This window comes from Sminthopsis crassicaudata, chromosome 2 (genome assembly GCF_048593235.1).
Source record: "Sminthopsis crassicaudata isolate SCR6 chromosome 2, ASM4859323v1, whole genome shotgun sequence".
NCBI classification, from domain to species: Eukaryota; Metazoa; Chordata; class Mammalia; order Dasyuromorphia; family Dasyuridae; genus Sminthopsis; species Sminthopsis crassicaudata.
Window position 1 is genome coordinate 447,715,296 of NC_133618.1, and position 19,823 is coordinate 447,735,118.

At 36.6% G+C, this 19,823-nt stretch overlaps 1 protein-coding gene across 1 annotated transcript in view; it reads right to left on the bottom strand.

The window, feature by feature from the left end:
• The window catches only part of DHX35 (DEAH-box helicase 35), a 54,643-nt gene extending 36,163 nt beyond the window's left edge, over nt 1-18,480 (bottom strand). Inside the window, exons 1-4 of the mRNA XM_074292660.1 lie at nt 18,304-18,480; nt 12,572-12,705; nt 5,727-5,819; nt 4,979-5,056 (exon numbers count right to left, since the gene is read on the bottom strand). Of these exons, the coding sequence (XP_074148761.1) occupies nt 4,979-5,056; nt 5,727-5,819; nt 12,572-12,705; nt 18,304-18,343 (345 nt within the window). The 5' untranslated portion in view covers nt 18,344-18,480. The remainder of the gene's footprint in view (nt 1-4,978; nt 5,057-5,726; nt 5,820-12,571; nt 12,706-18,303) is intronic.
• Between the last annotated feature and the right edge of the window lie 1,343 nt (nt 18,481-19,823).

Here is a 19,823-nt window from a genome sequence, read left to right on the forward strand (position 1 = left end):
TGTCAGTACTAAAAGAAAAGACTGCTGGGGGAGGAGCAGTATCTTTCTTTAGATCCATTAACTGAATGGGTTAATATAACAATTCAAAATAATTTCTGAGATGTTTAACACAGGACTACTTGTATTATAAGCACTCAAATGGATGATGATGATGATGATGATGATGGGAGAGGAGATGTAGCATGCAATTATAGCACAAGGAATACCAGACTAGAAGTCAGGGAACAGAATTCAAGTACTAACTACCAATTGCCTATGAGAACATAGATAAGTCATACATCTCCTTTAAGCCTTAATTATCTCATCTGTAAAATGAGGACAACAATATCTATACTATTTATTTCATTAAATTGTTAAAAGAAAAGTGTTTCAACATATCCTAAAAGTGCCATAGAAATGTAAGTTATTACTATACTAATTTTGCATTTCCCAAAGCAAGTAGTTCTGTAGAGGTAAATACTAAAAAAAATACTGAAGAGAATTTTCATTGTAAGTCTCGCTGCAACCTCAACTATCTAAACTGTCATTCCACCAAAATATAAGCTCTCTAAGGGCATGACTGTGCAAAACAATGCATCTCTAAGTGCTGTGGAAAACCAACAGTTCCTAGTACAATCCCACACAACTCTGGGCACCAAAAAAGCATTTAATAATGATGATATTATCTTTGAAAACCAGATTTCCACTAAGTAAGTTAGTAGTGAATCATTGCCCCACATTAATGGCAATATTTGCTTTAGTAACACAACATTAGATACGTAGAAAAAGTTTTAAATTCAGTATTTCATTAGTTAAACCCCACCAAAAAAATATAAGGAAACTGAGGAGCTGTTAAAAGAGTGTGTCCATATGGGATCATCACCTGCCTTTTGTCCCACCCACTCACATATAATCCCTTCTTCAAAACCCACTTAAGATCTGCCAAAGAGCAAATGCCAGCAAATACAAGAAGGTTGGGCTCTGACTCAGAGACCCACTCTGTCACTAACTACCTGTGTGACTCCAAGAAAATCACCCACCCTGTCTGGGCTTCAGTTTCCTAATTTCCAAAATTAAAACCTTTAAATGGATGACCTCTCTAAACCTATTCCACCTAAAAATCTATGATTCTACAATCACGTTAACAATAAGTATTATAACTGTAATTGAAAGGAATATTCAGAAAAAGGAGCAATAAATATCTATTTATATAATTCAAAAAGTACCAAAGTGATTTTGCTAGTCTATAGCAAAGCACAACTGTGATGTAATTATAACTGTAACGTGAGTTCATCAGCAAAACTTATATAAAAGTATAAAATAATTAGAAATCTAGAAATCATGTAATCATAACTTTAACCTTAAGAGCTAATAATGCACACAATTACCACCCAGATCAGTTCAGTCAAAACTATATAGATAAAATATGTTTAGACCACAATTGAACTGGGCATGATAGTGATGTGAAGGAACGATTGAAGGGCACAGTGACGGGGATAAAATTATTGTTTTGTGGAGAATGATAGGAGAATCAAAAAGAGTACTGATTTGATTTAGCCAGAACAAAGCTAACAAGTATGTTTTCAAAGTAAGCCAACACAGTTAACATTTATAGAAATTTCTTAACAAGACTCTACAAGTAACCTAGACCAGTTATGCAATTATTAACTTAATATCACAATCATTAACTGATTACTCTAATAGTTAATTAATAAGGAGTTCCCTTTCTAAATACAGTAAGAGAATACTGAAAAATCTGGTTTAGTAATAGCTACAAAAAATGTTGGGGGAAGAAGGGGGTTAGGGAAGTGGTATTTGTATAATCAGAAAATTCTCCTATTAATACAAATCAGCAGCTACTTCAAAACAGTCCCAGAGAGCTGTGGAAGGATCTAAGAAAGTAACTTGCCCAGGATAACACAACTAATGTACACCAAGAAGTTGCCTTTATGGAAAATGTGAATGTGCCTAAAATGTCCATATCTTTTTATCAAAGGATATCAAAGCACATGCATAGGCATAAGATGCTAGAGGACATAAAAAATAAAATGTGTTAAATATGCTAAAAACAACACTTTTGGTGGCAGCAAAAAAATAAGAGTTGAAATAGGTGCCTATCAATTGGGGAATGGCTAAACTGTGATACATGAATGTAATGAAATATTGCTGTACCATTTTATAGCAGCTCTTTTTGTAGTGGCAAAATATTGAAAATTTAGAGGGTGTCCATCAATTGGGGAATGAATGAACAAATTGTGATATATAAGAAATGGTGAAGGAAACCATTTTTGGTTTGTATGAAATGATACAGAGTCAAATAAGCCAAGCCAAGAGAATAATTTATACAGTCACAACACTATAGAGAACAACACCTCTGAAAGACTTAAGAACTGATCAAACAATGACCAGTCACAATTACAGAGGAGCAATGATGAGACAGAGAAGTGATTTTAAGGATGCAGATTACCATGTAGGGTTTTTGGACATAGTCAATGAAAGAATCTGTGTTGTTTATGCATAATTGTTTAAAGGGGAGAAAATAATTATTTTTTTTAATCTTAAAAAATTAATTTAAAAATAAAATATTATTGTGCCATTAGGAAAAAAATAATATGAAGAACACAGAGTGGCATGAAGTAATTCAGAGTAAATTAAAAAGAACCAGGAAAACAATATATGCAACAATTGACAATATAAGCAAAAATAAATAAAGAAAGAACAAAACAAAACTGAACAATGTAAAATTACAATGATTTAAGTCTGGCCCTGAAGAATTAAGAAAATGCAACATATTCTTTTCACTGCAGAAGGGGGGGGGCACGACAATAAGTGTGAAATATTATAATTCAGCATGTTGGTTAGTTTTATTGAACTGCTTTTTTTTTCCTGGTTTCTTTTTAAATCTTAGTAATAAGAGATAATTGGCTTAGAAAAGAAAAGAAGGTGAGAAAGGGGAAAAAAAATAGATACTTAAAAAAAAATTTTTTTTCCCAAGTACCTATTCTGTACAAGGCAGTATTAAGCAGTTTACAAATGTAGTTATACCTTCCACATCATGACTTTCCCCATCATGCTTTTGCTATAGGTTAGTATAAGATATTAAAAGGGAATTTTCTGATGAGTTTTAAGGCACACAAAAGGCACCAGACAGTACAGAAAAACTTTAGTAACTCAGAAATGCATAAAACATATGCATATTATTGTATAATATCAATATATTTTATCTTTTAGTACCATAACAATTAAGACTTCTTTTCTGGCACAAAGGGATGCCCAAAAAGTTTTACATGAATTTTTCCAAATCACCAGGATATTATACACCTTACTTATAAGATATGGAAGGGAAAACTATAATTTTATTTCATTCTCACAACAAGCTTTGGAGGTAGGTGCTATTATTATCTTTCTACAGATGAGGAACTGAGGCAGAGAATAATTAAGTGACTTGCCTGAATCACACTAGTAAATGTCTTAGGTCTGACTTGTACTCAGAGCTAACTCTATCTACTGTGCTACCTAGCTTCAGATGAGATGGAAAGATATGTTTAAAAATTAATGTAATAGAGAAACAAAAGAATCAATAAAAATAAATTTTAAAAAATAAAATGCATAGACTATTATTAATCTGGAAAAATCAGTCAGGTAAAGAACATTTACTATCTAGACTAAAATATTCAATAAGATGGCACAGAGTTGGCCTATCAGAACATAGACTCTGCAGATGGACAACAAACATTATTCCAGAATTTAATAAGGGAGAAAATAACCTAAGTGCAAAGTTCTGAATAACCCAAAGCTTCGCCCATGGTTTAATTTTTTTTTTTGGGGGGGGGACAGAGCTTTAAACATCATCATTCTACTTATAATATTATTTGTAAAATGCTGATGTTTAACACCCTCCCCCCCAAAAAAGACCATAGAAGATCATAGAAAAACCAAATTCTAAGGAGAATAAAAATTATGTGTCACCTAGAGGACAATGTAGAGGGTTACATGATGGGCAACATACTCCAAGGAAAAACTAAGCAGGAGAAGTGGCATAAGGAACTATTATTAGAGAGGTTTTTGACCAGAAAATGAGATAGGCCAATCAAAATAGCAAGAGTGAGAAAAAAACTAATAGACAGTCCATCCTACCTCAAACACTAATATGGCTGATTACCGAACCTATGTCTGCCTTAGCTTCTTAATCTGTGAAAAGGAAATACCACCACCACCTGCTTCTTGGGATTGTTGTAATGATCAAATTAAGATTATACTCATGAAGTACTTAGAAGTGTCTGGCACACAGAAAAAGGAAAAAGAGAAACAGCTTCTAAGCTTGATGGATCTACTTATGTACTACACAAATTTGCACATGTCATTTCCTTTAAAAGGAAGATCTTTACCTCTACAAAAATTTGTGGTTAATTTTGGGTGTACATTAGATTCCTGAAAAACTTGCCTCTAAAATACTGATAACTACTACAATTATTTTAAAGTGACTGTGGTTAACTTAAACTTGCTCTCAAAAGAGAGGATTTACTGCAATATTCTCGGATAATACCCAAATTGTGATGTGTGAAAAGCAGATTAACCTAAGCAATAAATACAAGAATCAAATAAAAATCCTCTCCTTTTACCATCATAAAAAGATTCTGCAATCCAACTGTTAATTGCTAAATATCATTTTATTAACATTCAGCTATATCCTCAAACAACTTAAGGCTTATTTATTCAAATGCTGGCTTGAATTTTTTCATATGCATGACTTAAAAAACTGTTCAGTAACAAACATAATTAATTTTATTATTATTTCTAATCTGTGAACAATAAAGAAAACAGGCCCTCACCGAAGAAAGTATCATATAATCACTGCATTACACACAGAATTTATCAAAAAACCTGGCGGACCATGAATCCACAATCTTTCTTCACCTTTAGTATTTATAGTAATACATAATCGCTCCTGAATTAAAGACAGAATCTGGGTAGGAAAAGAAATGTTAATGAAACTTACTGAAACAGCAGCCACTCTTCTTGGCTGGGTCACTCCTACTACTCTTCCCTCTGCTGTCCAGCCAGCTTCTGCCAGATACTACAAATAAAAAAAAATATATCAATGTTCCTCTATCATATATATGAACAATTTAAGTTAACTGGTTGATTTTCATCACTATAAATCTTTTTCTTTGGTTTCAATTGTTCTAGAATTGAGAATCTCTGTTTCACTTTTCCATTTCTTGTCAAAGTCAGGTAGGCCTTATTAGTTGGATTACAAAAAATGCTACTGAAATTAATCAAAAACGCACACAATTATATGATCATAAATTTGGAGCTGGAAGGTAACTTAAGAGACCATCTAGTTTAACTTTATCACTTCACTTGGCCACATATTTGCCCAAAGTTACAAACATGGTGACAGGAATGATTCCACATTTAGTGCCTTTTACATTGTATCAAGAAGTTCATTTTGCTCATTTTGAGAAACACATTCAAATTTAATAATCCTCACACTTCAGAAACATTTAGTGCATGGAGATTCAATAACTTAAGAAGTTCAGAAGAAAAGTATTATGTTAAAATATAGCTATAAATAGGTTTATAAGTTCAGAAAAATAAGATAATGATTACTAATATACTAATAAGAATTTATTTAAAATAGCCCAAATGGTTTCAGGAAAAAAATCCCTGGTAACTAATCATTTTTCAAAAATATTTTATTTGATTCTAAACAAAAAATGAGCAAATATGAAACACATACTCACCTGTGGAATTTGTGTAGTTTTCCCACATCCTGTTTCTCCAACAATCACCACTGTTTGATAGTTTTCTATCAAATATAAGATATGATTTCTAAGCTGAAATGGAAAAAAAAAGTGAAAAAGCAATGAGCTCTATGAGTCAACAAAAACAAAGATTCTTTATAATCTTCGAAATTAGTTCTTTTTAAAGCACAATTTAAGCAAGCATATTTTAGAGATGCCTGAATTTTTATTTCTAAAGATATTCACAATCCAGTTACTTATAGATTTTATCCACAGATATACTTCAATAGTGAATTTTTCTTTATTCACAAAAAGCAAACAAAACCATAAGTTGCTCAATAATTATAATGGAGATGTATAAAAGTACTATTTATATAAAGACATACTGTTATTATCAATATTCCCTTTCCATGATTGCCCTTCAAGTGTCTGAGGAGTTATCTTGTCCTCTTTTCTAAGACTTCTCTTGTTCAGGCTAAACATTTCCAGCTCCTTTAATCATTTTGATTTTGTATATGACACTTAGAATCTCTCCATAAGCTGGATCATTATTTTCTAGACAAGCTGCAATTTATCAATGCCTAGAGCTGAGGTTAACTTTAAACTTTTAAAAAATATATTTTTAAACCGTATTTCAATAAAAATGGGAAATCATATCCCATATCTTCAAAAACATTCTAAGCAGAGGTCCATGAACTTCACTAGACTCCAAAGGAGTCCATGACACAAAAAAAGATTAAGAACCTAGAGACACAAAAGGAATCCTAGCACCAGGGACAAATTCATTTGATCAAGTGGAACAAGACGATAGGACAAACTAACATTCAAATGTATAGTTAAGGTAAATTAGACAAATGAGATTTAATGAGGATAAGCAATGACACTAATGTGTTTGATGGGTACAGAAGCTGGGGTAGAAAAGATTATGAGTTTGGTAAAACTTACTGGAGAGGAGGTAAAATGACCTGGACTCTGTAGATAACTGCAACAGGGATCTAAACAAAATGAAATTAATTTAAGAGAGAACAGGTGGTTTGTGACAGATGTATCAGAAGGAGGATCTGAAAGTAGTATGGTAAAGTGAAGAATATGCCTCTAATTTCTGGCCCTGAACCTCAGGAAAAACAGCTGGCCTGGAAGAAAAGGTCAAGAAATGTAGGATCTTCTGGTAAAAAATGAATTTCAATGAGCATTAGCAGATGGAAGGAATATGAAAGGAAGAGATTAGATATACTGACTCAGTTAGCACAAATCCTGAGGGCATCTCCTCCAGCCCTTTATTTTACAGAATATGAAACTGGGGCTCAGAAAGGAGAAGGGACTTTCCTACAGTCACACATTTCATGGCACAGTCAGAATTGTGACATGGGTTTTTAACTCTCAATTAAGCCAGCTACATGCACTGTGTCACCACAGAGTAAGGTCTCAGAGGTTCAAGGGAAACAAGGTAGGGAATGACCAGAATGGAGAAGGCCAAGTGCTGGGACCCAGAGAAGGTGGCAGAATGGGAGAAGGAAGGAAGGACTGTAGCCAAGGGCTGCTACTGATCCAGTTATCCCATGGGCTTAAGGTTCTCAGATGAGGTCCTATCTAGGCACATTCTAGAGCAGAGAAAGGTAAGGTCTGGCAGGAGAGAGGTTGTGCAGCTGGTTGCAAGCTTTTAGGAGCTGACAGGAGAGGGAGGAACTGGGTTAGTGGGACAGCCAGAGCTGGGGGAGAAGAGGAAATCTCTTTCACCCCCACATCCAGATGTTGGTATCTAGGGAAGAGGCCAATTACTGCATGCCTGTTTAGGCACAGTCAGTATCTCTCTCAAAATATAGTACTCAGAATAGAAAATAATAAGCTAAATGTGGTCAAACCAGCAGAGATACTCCATACTGATCAAAGGGCTCCAATTACCTCCAGCTACTAGCATTTAATAGAGTTTGTTTTTCCCCCCTGAGGCAACTGGAGTTAAATGACTTGCCTAGGGTCACACAGCTAGGAAATGTTAAGCCTCTAAGGCCAAGATTTGAACTCAGGTCTTCCTTGTGTGGGACAGGTAAGGTGCAAGACTCCCTTCCCAATCCAATTAACTAATCAGAGATATCATCAGGTACAGAGAGAAAACATTTATTTAATCGCTGCAGAGAGGCCCAGGCACATACCTGGAAGCTATCCCAACTCTGCCATGTGCTCCTGGAACCTGACTTGCTTCCAGCTTGTCCAGGGTTTAAAAGCAAAAGACTCGAGCCTTCTCATTGGATAGAATAACAAAATATAACCATCCTAGACCAAGGATCACTAATGCTGGCTGCCTCCCACAGGTCATGTCACTTCTTACAACTTCCTGCACCTCCAGATTCAAACTCCATTCCTCCAGAAAACAAATGACCTCTCAAGGTCCCAAAGTTCTGGGAACAGGGATCATGTGACAATACTGAGAAATACTTCATCCAATCAGTCCCATTCATCCTGACTTCAGTGCTGGTGCTCTATCCACTGTGCTTAATTGCCCCTAATAGTTTTATAGTTTACAGAGTGCTTTACAAAAATGTCATTTATTCTTACCCTAGGAGGTAGATGCTATTATTATCCTCATTTTACTGCTGAGGAACTATCCAGTTAAAAGTTTAGTTATGTGCCCAAGGTCATGCCACTATTCTCTGAGGCAGTATTTGAACTTAGATCTTCCTGACTCCAGACCCAGAGGCTTTGTCCATTTTGCTACCTTGCTACTGCTCTGGAATGTAGCTAAGATCACCTGAGGTTTTTTGGCAGTCACCTTACACTGTATTCTCAAACTGAACTTGTAATCAATTAAAATTCCCAAGTTGATTCTAAGTGAATTCTAATTCTAATTTCCTAATTTTAACAAACTGGATACTCCTATAATTTTTAAGAACCTAACCTAACTGCAAGGCTTTAAATTTATGCCTACTCAATTTCATCCTATTCTTTGTTTTGTAAGTTTTATGTGACTGTCAGATTTGTAAAGTAAACGATTTTTTAAGGAAAACAAAAAAATTGTTTGAAAGTTCTTTTAGTTTTGTCCCTTGTTTTGTACTTTTGACTGCTTTGGTTGATGTTGACAAATTTTTATTTTATTTTTCTTAAATTTGGCCTGTCATTCCAACTGAGATATCACAGTATTAGGATAATAGATTTGGAGCTGGAAGAGACCTTAGATGTGATGTAGCCCATCTTCTTCATTTTACAAATGAGGAAATTGAGACTCGGACATATTAGGTTGACTTGTCCAAGTTCAAAAGAAGATATTAAGTGGCAGAGCTTAGAGGTGAATCTGGCTTCACTAACTCAGAACCCATCAATCTTTACACAAGTTCCATAATCCGACCTCTCATATCTATTGTCCCTGGCATATGTCTTCATTTAAGTCATCTGGGCCAAAGTTGAAATTCCATAGAACACTCCTCTACTAAGCCTCTTCCAATCCATTACTGATCCAGACATTCAGTACTTATAAATACATCTTACTTATACTGTAATTCAGTGAATATTCATTTGTCTTATTTACAAATATATCACAATAGATTATCAAATAACTTACAAATGAGTACTAAACAGTAAAATCGGGGTGATGATACTTGTATTGCCTGTTTCACAGGTTGTGAGAATGAGAAAATGTATATATTTTGTGACTTTAAAGTGTTCCATAAATGTAAGCTATAATAACTAGACAAAATAAAAATATAAGATTATAGCTTTCTCTGACATACCAGTCTGTTAAAAAGGAAATCCTGTCAAAAAAGGAAAATTGGTTAGCTAGTAGAACTTATTCTTACTGAATCCATGCTGGCTCCTAATAATTACTACTTTTCTTTCTAACAATTTAGAGAACAACTACTTAATTACCCATTCTAGCATTTTGCTGGGAAGTGACATGAAGCTCATCAATCTATATTTACTGAAACCCACATTTTTTGGAAAAAAAATTATCAGCTTGTCTCTACCCTTCTAGCACCCATCAAGTTCCCACACACACACCCCACCTCCCATCCAACCCCGGACATTTCCTTAAAAAGCACAAGCAATTTTCTACACTGAGGTACACTCATCTGGGGTAAGATACTATAACTCGTTTGTAAAAACCAGGTCTTCTCTTATTATTTCCTCACCTATTTTATACTTGTATTTCTACTTAATGATGTTCATCCTATTTTGACAGACCTTTAAATCATCTCTTTAACAGAAAAGATGGAAGTAAAATATTTCTGCAAACCATTAACTTTATGCCATCTGTCTCAAACAATAAGCCTATCCTGTCATTAGATCACAGGATCACATATTTAAATCTAAAAGACACTTTTCCTTATCATTTATCTCATTAATATAATAAACTCGCTTAAATACAAAGTATTTAATTCTCTAAGTTTAATTCATTCTAGAATTTTCCCTCTCTGATTATTCTTGCATTTTGTACAATTCTTTAATATCCTTCCTTATCAATGATTTCCAACCTTATCATTCCACTGAAAATGCTTTTCCAAAATTACCAATAATCTCTTCTTTGACAGATCTAAAAGCTTTTTCTCAGTCTATATCATATTCTCTTGACTCTCCTCAACAAGCTGCTTGGGTTTTCATGACTATTTCTCTCTCTTAGTTTTCTCCTATACATATTGTACCACTCCTTACTGGATTGTAAGTCTCCTTCACTGGATCTTTATCCATATCATGTCTCCTAACTGTGGATGTCCTCAAGGGGTCTGTACTAGGTCCTATTCTCTTCTCTCTCTGTTCTATCTCACTTGGCAATTTCATCAGTTCCCATGGATTCTATTACCATTTTTTGGTAGATGATTCCCAGATCTATATATCCAATCCCAGTCTCTGGCCTATGTTCCAGTCCCACCTTACTAATGATCTTTCCTTCTAAATCCTTCTGTCTTCTGAATTTCTCCATCACCTACTCTTATCTTAAGAGTACTACCTTCTTCCAGGCACTCACTCTAAGTCTTTCCCCACTTCTCAACATAACTATCACAGTGATCTTCTCAAGCACAAATCTGACTATGAACCCCACCTACTCAAGAGAGTCCTTTTTATCTGTAGTATCAAATGTAAAATCTTGTTTGGCATTAAAAGCTCTTCATAATCTGGTCCCTTCTTACCTTTCCAGTCTTCTTATACTTTCCTCTTCTCCATAAACTCTATGATCCAGTAACACTGATCTCCTAGATGTTATTCAAACACAATACTCTATCATCACCCAACTTCATATTTTACCACTGTCTGTCCCTGCCTGCAATGAATTCTCCTCTCTCCTCCACTTCTTAGTTTCCCTGGCCTTCTTCAAGGATCAGCTTAAATGCTACCTTTGCAGAAGCCATTTCTCATTCACCCCAGATCTCAAAGCCATCCTATATATATATTAGATTTTTAAAATATTTTGCCTAGTTTTATGAAACCTTTTTTTCTTTTGCCTTTTTAAAAAAAAAATTTTTTTTTTATTATAAAGACTAACTCTCTGAAGGTAGAGTGGGAAATGCAGGTAATATAAAAAAGAAGTTCATTAATAAAATGTATTTAAAAACTGAAATTAATAGTTATACACTCTTTTCTACTTATACAATCCATCTCAGTTGAGTTCCACACCCCCCCAAGATTTCGATCATTATCTCTTAAGCAGACAACTCCCAAAGCTATATCTTTCTTGTGTTTCAATACTTCCATCAGCTAGATTTCCCAAAAGTATCTCAAACTCATCATGACCAGAACAAAACCTATGATCTTTCTCCTCAAATCCACCCTTTCTCCTATCTTCTCTACTTTTATCAAGGGCACAATTATAATCCCAGCTACCCAGATTCCCAAACTAGTCCCTATGGAAATTAAAGCACTCATCTTTGATTCCCACCCTCTCTATAATCTAGCTCCTAGGGCTTGAACTGATTGGTGACTGTATGAATGAAAACTTGCCCATTATATCTACTGGTGGCATCAGACATTATGTCCTATTTCATCTTCACATCCCATCTAGTCAACTATCCAGACCTCTATCACATACTCTCTTTGGACACACTTGTCTCCCCTAACCTATTTTCTACCTCTTGACCTTTTCTTTCAGAAAAGGTCATCATCAATTGACTACCCTGTATATCAATTCAACATCTCTGAGATGCTACCCTGGGCAACAAGCTTCACTTCCCTAGCCACTACTATCCAAAAGCTGTCTTACTCTATCATTCTGAAAGTTCCTTTAGATCACAAACTGCCTCCCTTTTTATATTCTTTATATCCAGCCCTTAATAATGTATCTAGCATATAATAACCATTTAATAAATGTTTTTTCACTTATTCTTTTTTCATCTACTCTTCTCTCTCACTCCCTCATTTCCACCTAGTTTCCAATCTTGTCAACTCCAACTTTATATCTCACACTGCTGTTCCCTTCTCTCTATTCAAACAGCCATAATTCAGTCTCTTATCACTTCTTGCCAGGAATACTGCAAAAGCCATCAAACTGCTTTCCATGCTGTCAGTCTTTTCCCTCTCCACAGAGCTACAAAACTGATCTTCCACAAGAGTTCTAATGAGATCTTCACTTCTGACTGTTGGAATCCCTAGACTCAGTTCAAATACTCAATTGTTCCTAATTCTCTCAATTTTTAGCACTCTCGCTGCCTCTCCAAAATTACTTTGCATACATTTTCTATTTACTTATCTGTGTTCATGTTATTTATCCCCCACAAAAAGTAAACTCCTTTTATTCTGTAATTTAATTTCCAGTACCTGGCATAGTGCTTGGCATATAATAGAAGCTTAAATTTATTAAGTTTCCAATTAACAAATTCTTGATGAACTGAATAAAAACTGAGCATATTGCAATAATATAATACCTTAAAAACTGGTAACTTTTGTCTCTGCTGTTCTATAGAAAGGGCAGCATGAGGATTATAAATGACAGTGGTTCCAGAGCTTTCTGCTGTAGTTTGTCTCTCTTCTGAAATGCTGATACCTGGGCCTTCTGTGCCTGAAAGATAAATATTTATTGAAGTCCTGTCATCTTATAAACAGATAAATACATAAGAATTAAAATATCCAATGCCTCTTATATTATGTTACTAAAGTTCACCTTAGGAAAAGTATGTATTAGAATAGGAAAACTTTTACCCTACTGCAGATTATAGCATTATCCCATGGAACTCTACTTTGTTAAATTCTGGTGATATATTTCAAGGATAGGATACCAACCAACTGGAGAAAAAAAAAAAAAAAAGTAACCAGGAGGATGCTGGAGAGCCTAGAAACTTTGAAGTACCTGAAGATGTTCATAATGGGTATGATAGACAATTTATGGTGGGCAAAAGACATACATGAAATCAGTCTTCAAGTACCTGAAAAGTTGACATATGGAACAGGAATTGAAATCAATTATTCTGTGAGTACCTATAGAATGCCTACAATGTATAGGACACAGCACAAGAAACAAAGATGAAACAAAAAAGCCTTTACTTTCATAGAATTTACTATCTAAAGGAATTATTCCATGTGATTCTAGAAGGTTCAACCAGATTAAAATTGTAATAAGGCAGATTTTTTGCTAAATATAAGAATAATTTTCTATCAATTCTAGGTGTTTAGTGAAATAGAACTGAACTTTCTAAGAGTGGAAAAGTTCAAAATAAAGTTTTAATATCTATACAGAATATTATAAAGCAAGTGTTCTCAACTTTTTTGTACCAATATTCGTTTGGCAGTCTCATGAAACTTACAGACCACTTCTCAAAATAATGTCTTTAAATGTTCAAAATAAAATGCAAAGATCAAAATATTTTTAAAAATTTAAATACTCCAAGTTTAAAAATGTTATAAAGAGATTCTAAATGTGTTTAGAAAAATTGCACATGTTTAACCTATATAGGATTGATTGCTGTCTTGGGAAAGGGGAAAAAAGAAAGAAAGGACGAAAAATTTGGAACACTAAGTTCTGCAAAGGTGAATATTGAAAACTATCTTTGCATGTATTTAGAAAAATAAAATATCATCAAAAAAAATTTTTAATTAAAAAATAAAAAGAGATTCCTAGATAGATTTGGATATAAAGTTGTAAAGAGCACTCTATCCCCAGCACCTACTTCAGCTACCTTCATGGCTGCTGAAACAAAGTGCTTGCATTTCACTGGAAGATGACTTCAGCTGCTTGAGGCAGACATCCCCTAATTCTCAAATGGATTTGAGGCCTGTCAGTTTACCTTCAACCTGGTTTAGCCCGTCTGTTGAGATGGTTAGCTCAGGTGTGGTTGCAGCACATGCAACAGTTTCTTGGAGCCATAAGTGAGAGCTGGGTGAGAGGTGGACACCAAAGGTGGATGAGCAGCTTTGAAAAGGACTTGACAAGCCCTCATACCGAAAGTACCAGTTCTTCCTGAATATACCACATACCCCAACACTTCAAATTTGAATTACTAACCCAAAATTTACTAACCCACTATCCCATCTAAGAACACTTCAAATTCTAAGATTCTATTTTACTCAAAGGTATTTCTCACTTATTTCTGGGCTTATATTTTCCGAAATACTAGAGCAATTGGAATTCTAACTTCCAAATAAAATGGATGCGATTATATCCAAACCAATTAACATATGGCAAATGCAAATTTTAAATTTATTATGTGTTAATTGTTAATACTTAATTTGTCCTACTATCACCTTCATTTACCCCTAGTCTATTTTACCTTTTTAAGCTTCTTTCACCTTCCAATCTTTCACTTTTAATCTTTCTCTCTTGGACCCCTATCAGAAAGAACATATTCTTTTGGTAATCCATTTTTCTCCCAATTTTTCTTTCCTTTCTTTATTCTTTTTTTTTTAAATACTGAGAGTTTCCCCATTTCACCCACGTTCTAAGTTTAGCTGTTCACTGTCTGATCCCTGGGCATAGGAGTCTGGGGCTGCTTCATTTCTCATCTGGATTTCTGATAATCTGATGACCCTATGCTCCCAAAGGCTCGCCACATTAATACTGAACTTAGTGTTACATTCAAAGGATATAATCCACTGTAGCTCAATACTCTTGAGCTTAAGAGCCACAAGCTTCGGCATCCACAAGGGCTAGAACTACAGTTTATCACCACATCTGACTTTTTTTCTCTTAAAAAATATGTTATATAGAATGATAGCTTTCTGGGAGAAGAATACAGGGGGAAATTTAAGAAATATTAAAACAATTTTTTTAAAATATTCCCTTTATTAGATAAGATGACAGGAAAAAAGATAATGACGAATATTGGAGGGGATGTGGGAAAATTGGGACACTGATACATTGTTGGTGGAACTGTGAACAGATCCAACCATTCTGGAGAGCAGTTTAGAACTATGCTCAAAAAATTAGCAAATTGTTCATTCCCTTTAATCCAGCACTATTACTATCTTCTGTAACTACTGTGTTGGGAAAATTACCCATACATGTGCTTTGTAAATAAAAAAAAAAAAAACTTTAATTTAAAAAAAAAGATAAATACATACACACACACACACACACACACACACACACACACACACACACACACACACCCCATTATCAGTTTTTACTCCACCCAAACTTCCTCTTCCCCACTAACCTTTTTTTTCTCCTACAAATACCCTTCAGTATTTACCTAGTCTCCTCCCTTTAAAAGATTTCTACTCAACCAAATCAGAAATTCAATGTTTTCTAAAACCAGTAAATACCCCCAGTCTACTCTATACTTCTTTATGATCACTTTCAGTCTGAGCATTATTCTTTACTTACAACAATGAAAGTCATGTCACTTATTAATAATACTCATAATTTCATAATTCATAATAATACATATTCATTAATTTAAACACCTACTTTCTTTCCCTATAAAATGTAACTGTTATTTCAATTCAATATTCCCTTTTCCATGATGTTACATATATTTTTCAAAACCAATACCTATAACTTGGCTCTTTTCAACAATGAGCTGATTTGGGCCAATTCCAATAGACGTGATGGAGAGAGCCATCTGCAAACCAGAGAGGGGACTGTGGGCACTGAATGTGGATCATAACATAATATTTTCACCGGTTTTGTTGTTGTTTGCTTTTATTTTTTCTCATTTTTTATTTCATTTTTGATCTGATTTTTCTTGTGCAGTGTGATAAATGTGGAAACATGTTAGAAGAACTGCACATATTTAATTATATTGGATTACTTGCTGTCTAGGGAAGCGGGATAGAGGAAGAGAGAAAAATTTAGAACACAAAATTTTGCAAGGTTTGTTAAAAATTATCTTCTCATGTATTTTGAAAATAAGTTATTTTTTTTAAATTTATGTTTATAACCAATAAAATCATTAGTTCCAAACATAATTTTAAAGTGATTCTATACTTTAAAAATCTAATAGGGGCAGCTAGGTGGCGCAGTGGATAGAGCACCAGCTCTGAATTCAGGAGTTCAAATGTGGTCTCAGACACTTAACACTTCCTAGCTGTGTGACCCTGGGCAAGTCACTTAACCCCAGCCTCAGGGGGAAAAAAAAAAGAAAAAAGAAAAAAAAATCTAATGATATCAATACATTTCAGACTATTATTGAACTTTATTTAAAAAACAAAGGAAAAAGAATCAGAAGGAAAAGAGTTACCACTAGCATTAGTCTATGAACAACAAAAACCTCAGAGCAGAACTTAGCCAAAATGAACATTCTTGCTTTAAATATCTTAGCTTAAACTGAGTTTTATGGGCCCATATCTCTATATAAACTCTGAGTAAATCTTTCAGAGTGAAAAAGCATTTATTTACTGTCTACACGTGAGCAAGGCTCACTTAAAATAGCAAATGAGAAGGGAAAATGAATCCTAACTCTTCTAAGGGACAAAAAAATGCGGTGTACAAACTTCCCATTTGCTCAGTAATAAACTGCACTAGTAACATCCTACACTAGTAACAAATTCCTCTGTTGTTTAAGGCAAGAAGCAACGCTCTTTTCCCTCTTTTGTATTGATTCCTTAAAAAATCCAAATCGTCCAAATAATACAAAAACTAGGAAATATTCTCTAAGCCCAGGCCTTCAAGACTTTTTCTTAATTTCTTAAATTTTTTCTTATTCTAAGAATAGCTGGTAACTGTTCCTCAGTAAATAACCAGTGATTTAAGACTGCAATTACAACTTGCAGAAAAAGTAGTTTATAAACTATTTGCCTGAAGACAAAGGGCAGATTATGACTAAAACCCAGTCCTGAATTGCCAACTGAAATATATAGGATTAAAGGTTAACTAAGGAAGAAAACGTGAGCGAGGGGGCGAATACAGGATGGGGAGACGTTGCAAAATGCGCTGTACAAGACAAAAAGATGCCTTTAATTACTTAATGCTATTGAAGATGAACAAAACAGAAGCCAGACCTGGCTCTTCAAATAGCCCTCTTCACTCAGAGGACTGCTATCCATTTATATCCAGGTTTCACATTTTGACAAAAAAAAAAAAGGGTGGAGGAGGAGGGGGGAGGGGATAAATACATACCATTTATTAAGATACCTATTAATTACATCCGAAGTTTTGTTCTAATTACCACTGTTCAATTCCTACTAACCCGTTAGTTGCCGGCAACTTAAAGTGCTGAATCATAAGACATGGGGAAAATTCGAGTCTCCAGAGTATTTGCAGAGAAGAATTATGTCTGGAACGTCGATTCCGAAGGACTCTGGATGAAAAGCCCTCCGCCCCCTAAGGGAGGACGACGCAGCGGGACTCCTCATGGAAGCATCGTTCTCTCCCTCCTCCCTCTTCTCCTAAGAAACACGGCTAACAGGGAAAAGTCTAGCACGACTTCAAACATATGACAGGTATCATGTTGTCTGCTTCCACTCAATTAGCGAAGAGACCATTTGGAACTCAAAAACTACTTTAAGTGCAAGTGAACGTTTAGAAATTAATAAACAATAAGGAAAATGGAACTTTAAGGCGCTTCCTAGTTGGTCCCCAAGAGATGAGGGATCTCATCTCCGAAAACTCCCCGCGGGCCTCGGAGCTCTCCGCGCCTCAACAGGCGGCCCACACGAGCGGGAGCGCCTCTCCGTCCCGTAAACGGGCCCGAGGCTCAGGCCCGGGAAGTGACCCGAGGCAGCGCGGAGACCAGAAGGCGCGCGGGCAAAAGGGAAACCAACTCTGTGACAGAGATGTATGAAACTGCACCGCGGTGCCCGACTCTAGCCCTAGTTCTGGGGTCCGTCACGTCTTAGCTGCGCGACTCCGCGCGGGCCAATTCCCCATTCGGAACCTCAGTTTTCGCATCTGTAAAATGGGAATGAGACCATCTGCCCCGCCGACCTTGTCGAGAGGAAAGCGCTTTGTATGGAATGGATGCGGTCACCACTCCCGAAGCCCAGCTTCCTCCGAAAGGTAGTGGGGACTGGCGGGGGCAAAGGGGTAGTTCTCAAATCGGGCCGCGGCCAAAAAACCAGGGAGGAGAGAGACTGAGCAGGGACGGCGGGAGGCAAGCTCAGACCTCGGACTTAGGGCTGCCTCCTCTCAAGCGTACTCCAGGAGAAGACTCCTGAATGCCGAGGCCTCGGGCCGGGCCAATCCATCCACACGCCCCAAGCCCGCGCCCCTTCAGGGCCTTACCCGGTTTCCAGAACTTCACGGGTCCCATGGGCGCGGCCATGTTGGGGTGAAAGGTCACAGCGAGGGCTCCGCCCCCGGCCACGAGCGAGCCCGAGAACGAGCAAGGAGAGGGGGGCGGGGCGGGGCGGTAGAGATATCCGGCGCTACCGCGGGCTCTGCCTCAACTGCACAGAATTCTCGCGGTCTCCCCTTTCCACTCCCGCTCCCACACTAGGGGTCTACGGCGGCGGCGTCAGGGGACTGGGACGTTCTCCCGTCCCGGCGCTAAGCACCGCCTCCCCCCCGCGGCGCCTCACGTGACTTCGCCATTTGTTGGGAACGGTGGAAACCTGCGGACTGGCGCGGCTGTTAACGCGCGCCCCTTGCGGGGAGGGGAAGGTTGGAGAGCCCGCGTAAAGACTCTGACTGACTTACCTCATAGTCTAAATCCATACATTTTTTTTCAGATAGCTATAACCTGACATCCTCCAAAAAAAGTGTTGACAATTAAGAAAAGCAAGTGTGGCTCGGAAGAGAAAATACCCCCCGCTGTTCAGAGCTGAGGAGGCAAACTTACCTTAAGCGCGTCCTGGGGGCGGGTGCCAGTCTCCGTGCCACGCAAGAATAGCCAGAAGCCAGTGCGGCCCCTCAGGGAGCGCAGAGATCCGAGGGGGAGAGCCACAGTTTTGTATTTTTTCAGACTTTCTCCATAGATTGGTCAGTTCCACAGATTTCTTCCTTTTTTGTCTTAAATTTGGTATTGTTATGTAGGTCGGCTCTGGAAGGAGAAGGAGGAATGAGGAGGGAAAATCTATCAATAAAAACTAATTAAAAAAAAAACCAGGACTCTGTGGTAAATTAGGAACGGGGCAATCAAATATCCCATTTCTCTCCATTCCTTACAGGGGATACGAAAAGAGGAAACAAAATAAAGCCATCCCTGCCTTCCCCTCAAGGAATTTTTCATTCTATTAGGATAAAACATGCACCCATGGAGAAACATAAAAAATTTCTATGGATGAGGGAATGAGCAATGGGAGAAATCAGGAGAAGCCTTTTTGAGGGTGTAGCGCCTTAGTTAAACCTTGCAGGAGGGTTACAAAAAGGGTTAAAAAAAACTTATTTGGATTACTAAAGTTCTGGAGAGAGTTTTCTTCCTTCCCGCACAAAATGGCCTATGTCAAAAGAACTCTTGGGCTAGAGATAAAATGTTAGGTATGAAAAGCAATCAAAGAGTATTTATGTATTAGACAGTGTGCAAAGCACTGGAGATGGAAGAAAAAGTCTGTCCAGAGCCTGAAGGAGCTCAAGTTCTAAAGAGACTGCTACGTGCAAATAGCTTTACACATACGAAATATTTACAAGATAAATGGGAGATAGAAAGATAACAGACTGTGGTGAGATAAATGCTAGGGAAAGTGGAAAGGTTAAGTGATGGATAACATCTCAGACTGGAAGTGCAAAGATTCTTAAACTGGAGATAGGTATGTTTTGAAAGAACTGCAAGTAGGCTGTGTTCACAGAATCCATGAAGGACTAGC